Here is a 1,238-nt window from a genome sequence, read left to right as displayed (position 1 = left end):
TCATAAGTGACAAACATTTCACAATACACAAGCATATGATCCGATAACCTAACACAAGGATCTATCATTGCATGGCTGGTTCCATAACTAATCGATCATTTTCTCATTAAACCCAAATCTGGCCGATTTCAAATGTGATCCAAAAACTAAATAAAATTCATGTAAATTCATGATAATTTCCAACTAAGAGAATGCCATAATCAGAATTTGCAGAACCGGCCTCGATCCTAGAGATCTCGGCCACGAACAGCCAAACCGGCCAAACTGACCATCTCTAAATCAATTCGATAAAACCTAATAAAAATCATGATAATTCATTATAAATACCCACTAAGAAGAATCAATCATCAGATCCCCTCAAGTATTTCAGGAACTATGATATCCGATCATACCTTCCAAACCAAGGCCATGGAGGATTTCTCCTAACCGGCCAAGGCCATGGTTTAATGTCATCAAGTCTGATCCAACAGACTACACCATAATCATTCATAATATATATATTCCTCAAGGACGTGCCATACTTGGCCATGATCAATTCCACAGTCAACAGAATTGTAATTCAAAAGGTAATCATAAAACCGGTTACCTTATACATGATCTGATTAGATCATGTGCCATTCCTTATTATGTTCGGCCATGCTCCTACAGTGCAAGCCTCTATCAATACTTATCATATACTTCCAGTATTGATATGTTCCATTCCTGGGTCGCACCCATCCTCCCTTCCATGGAACTCCCATGAAACCACTTTCTACACTGAATCTACCTTCAAGGCTGTCTTGGCCTGTAAGAGTGGAGTCTGGCCTTCTCCCTTCTCTCCTGGTTATCTGAGTGTGTTCCCAAGACACAGAAGAGAGGAATCCCAGAATGTGATCATCCATGATTAAACATCATCACAGGGTCGTCCATCACATCCCCCTTCAGTGCCCATGAAACTGCCTTTCTACACACATCTGCCCTTAAGGCTGTCTTGGCCTTTGGGAATGAGTTCCGGTCATCTACCTTCTTTCCTCACCATTTGCGTGTGTTCTCAGGCCCTGGAGGATACTTTGGGTGATAACATCACGGATCAAAGCCACCAGAAAGTCGTTCATAACTTCCTCCCCTTGATCTCTCCCAAAACTGCCTCTTTATGGCCTTGACACCACCATGGGTCTTGGATTGGGAATCCGACCAACTCTCTATCTTTTCTCTGTGTTTCTTTGTGTTTCAGGGTGTAGAAGGAAGCCCTGGTGTGC

At 42.4% G+C, this 1,238-nt stretch overlaps 1 protein-coding gene across 1 annotated transcript in view; it reads left to right on the top strand.

Annotated features, from left to right (window-relative positions):
• The first annotated feature begins 929 nt into the window (after positions 1-929).
• LOC106323392 overlaps positions 930-1,238 on the top strand; it is a 26,817-nt gene continuing 26,508 nt past the window's right edge. The window contains exon 1 of the mRNA XM_013761529.1: positions 930-1,053. Within this exon, the coding sequence (XP_013616983.1) occupies positions 930-1,053 (124 nt within the window). The remainder of the gene's footprint in view (positions 1,054-1,238) is intronic.

This window comes from Brassica oleracea, chromosome C2 (genome assembly GCF_000695525.1).
Source record: "Brassica oleracea var. oleracea cultivar TO1000 chromosome C2, BOL, whole genome shotgun sequence".
Taxonomy (NCBI): Eukaryota; Viridiplantae; Streptophyta; class Magnoliopsida; order Brassicales; family Brassicaceae; genus Brassica; species Brassica oleracea.
The sequence above is the reverse complement of the archived record's forward strand: the minus strand, read 5'-3'. Positions and strand labels throughout refer to the sequence as shown.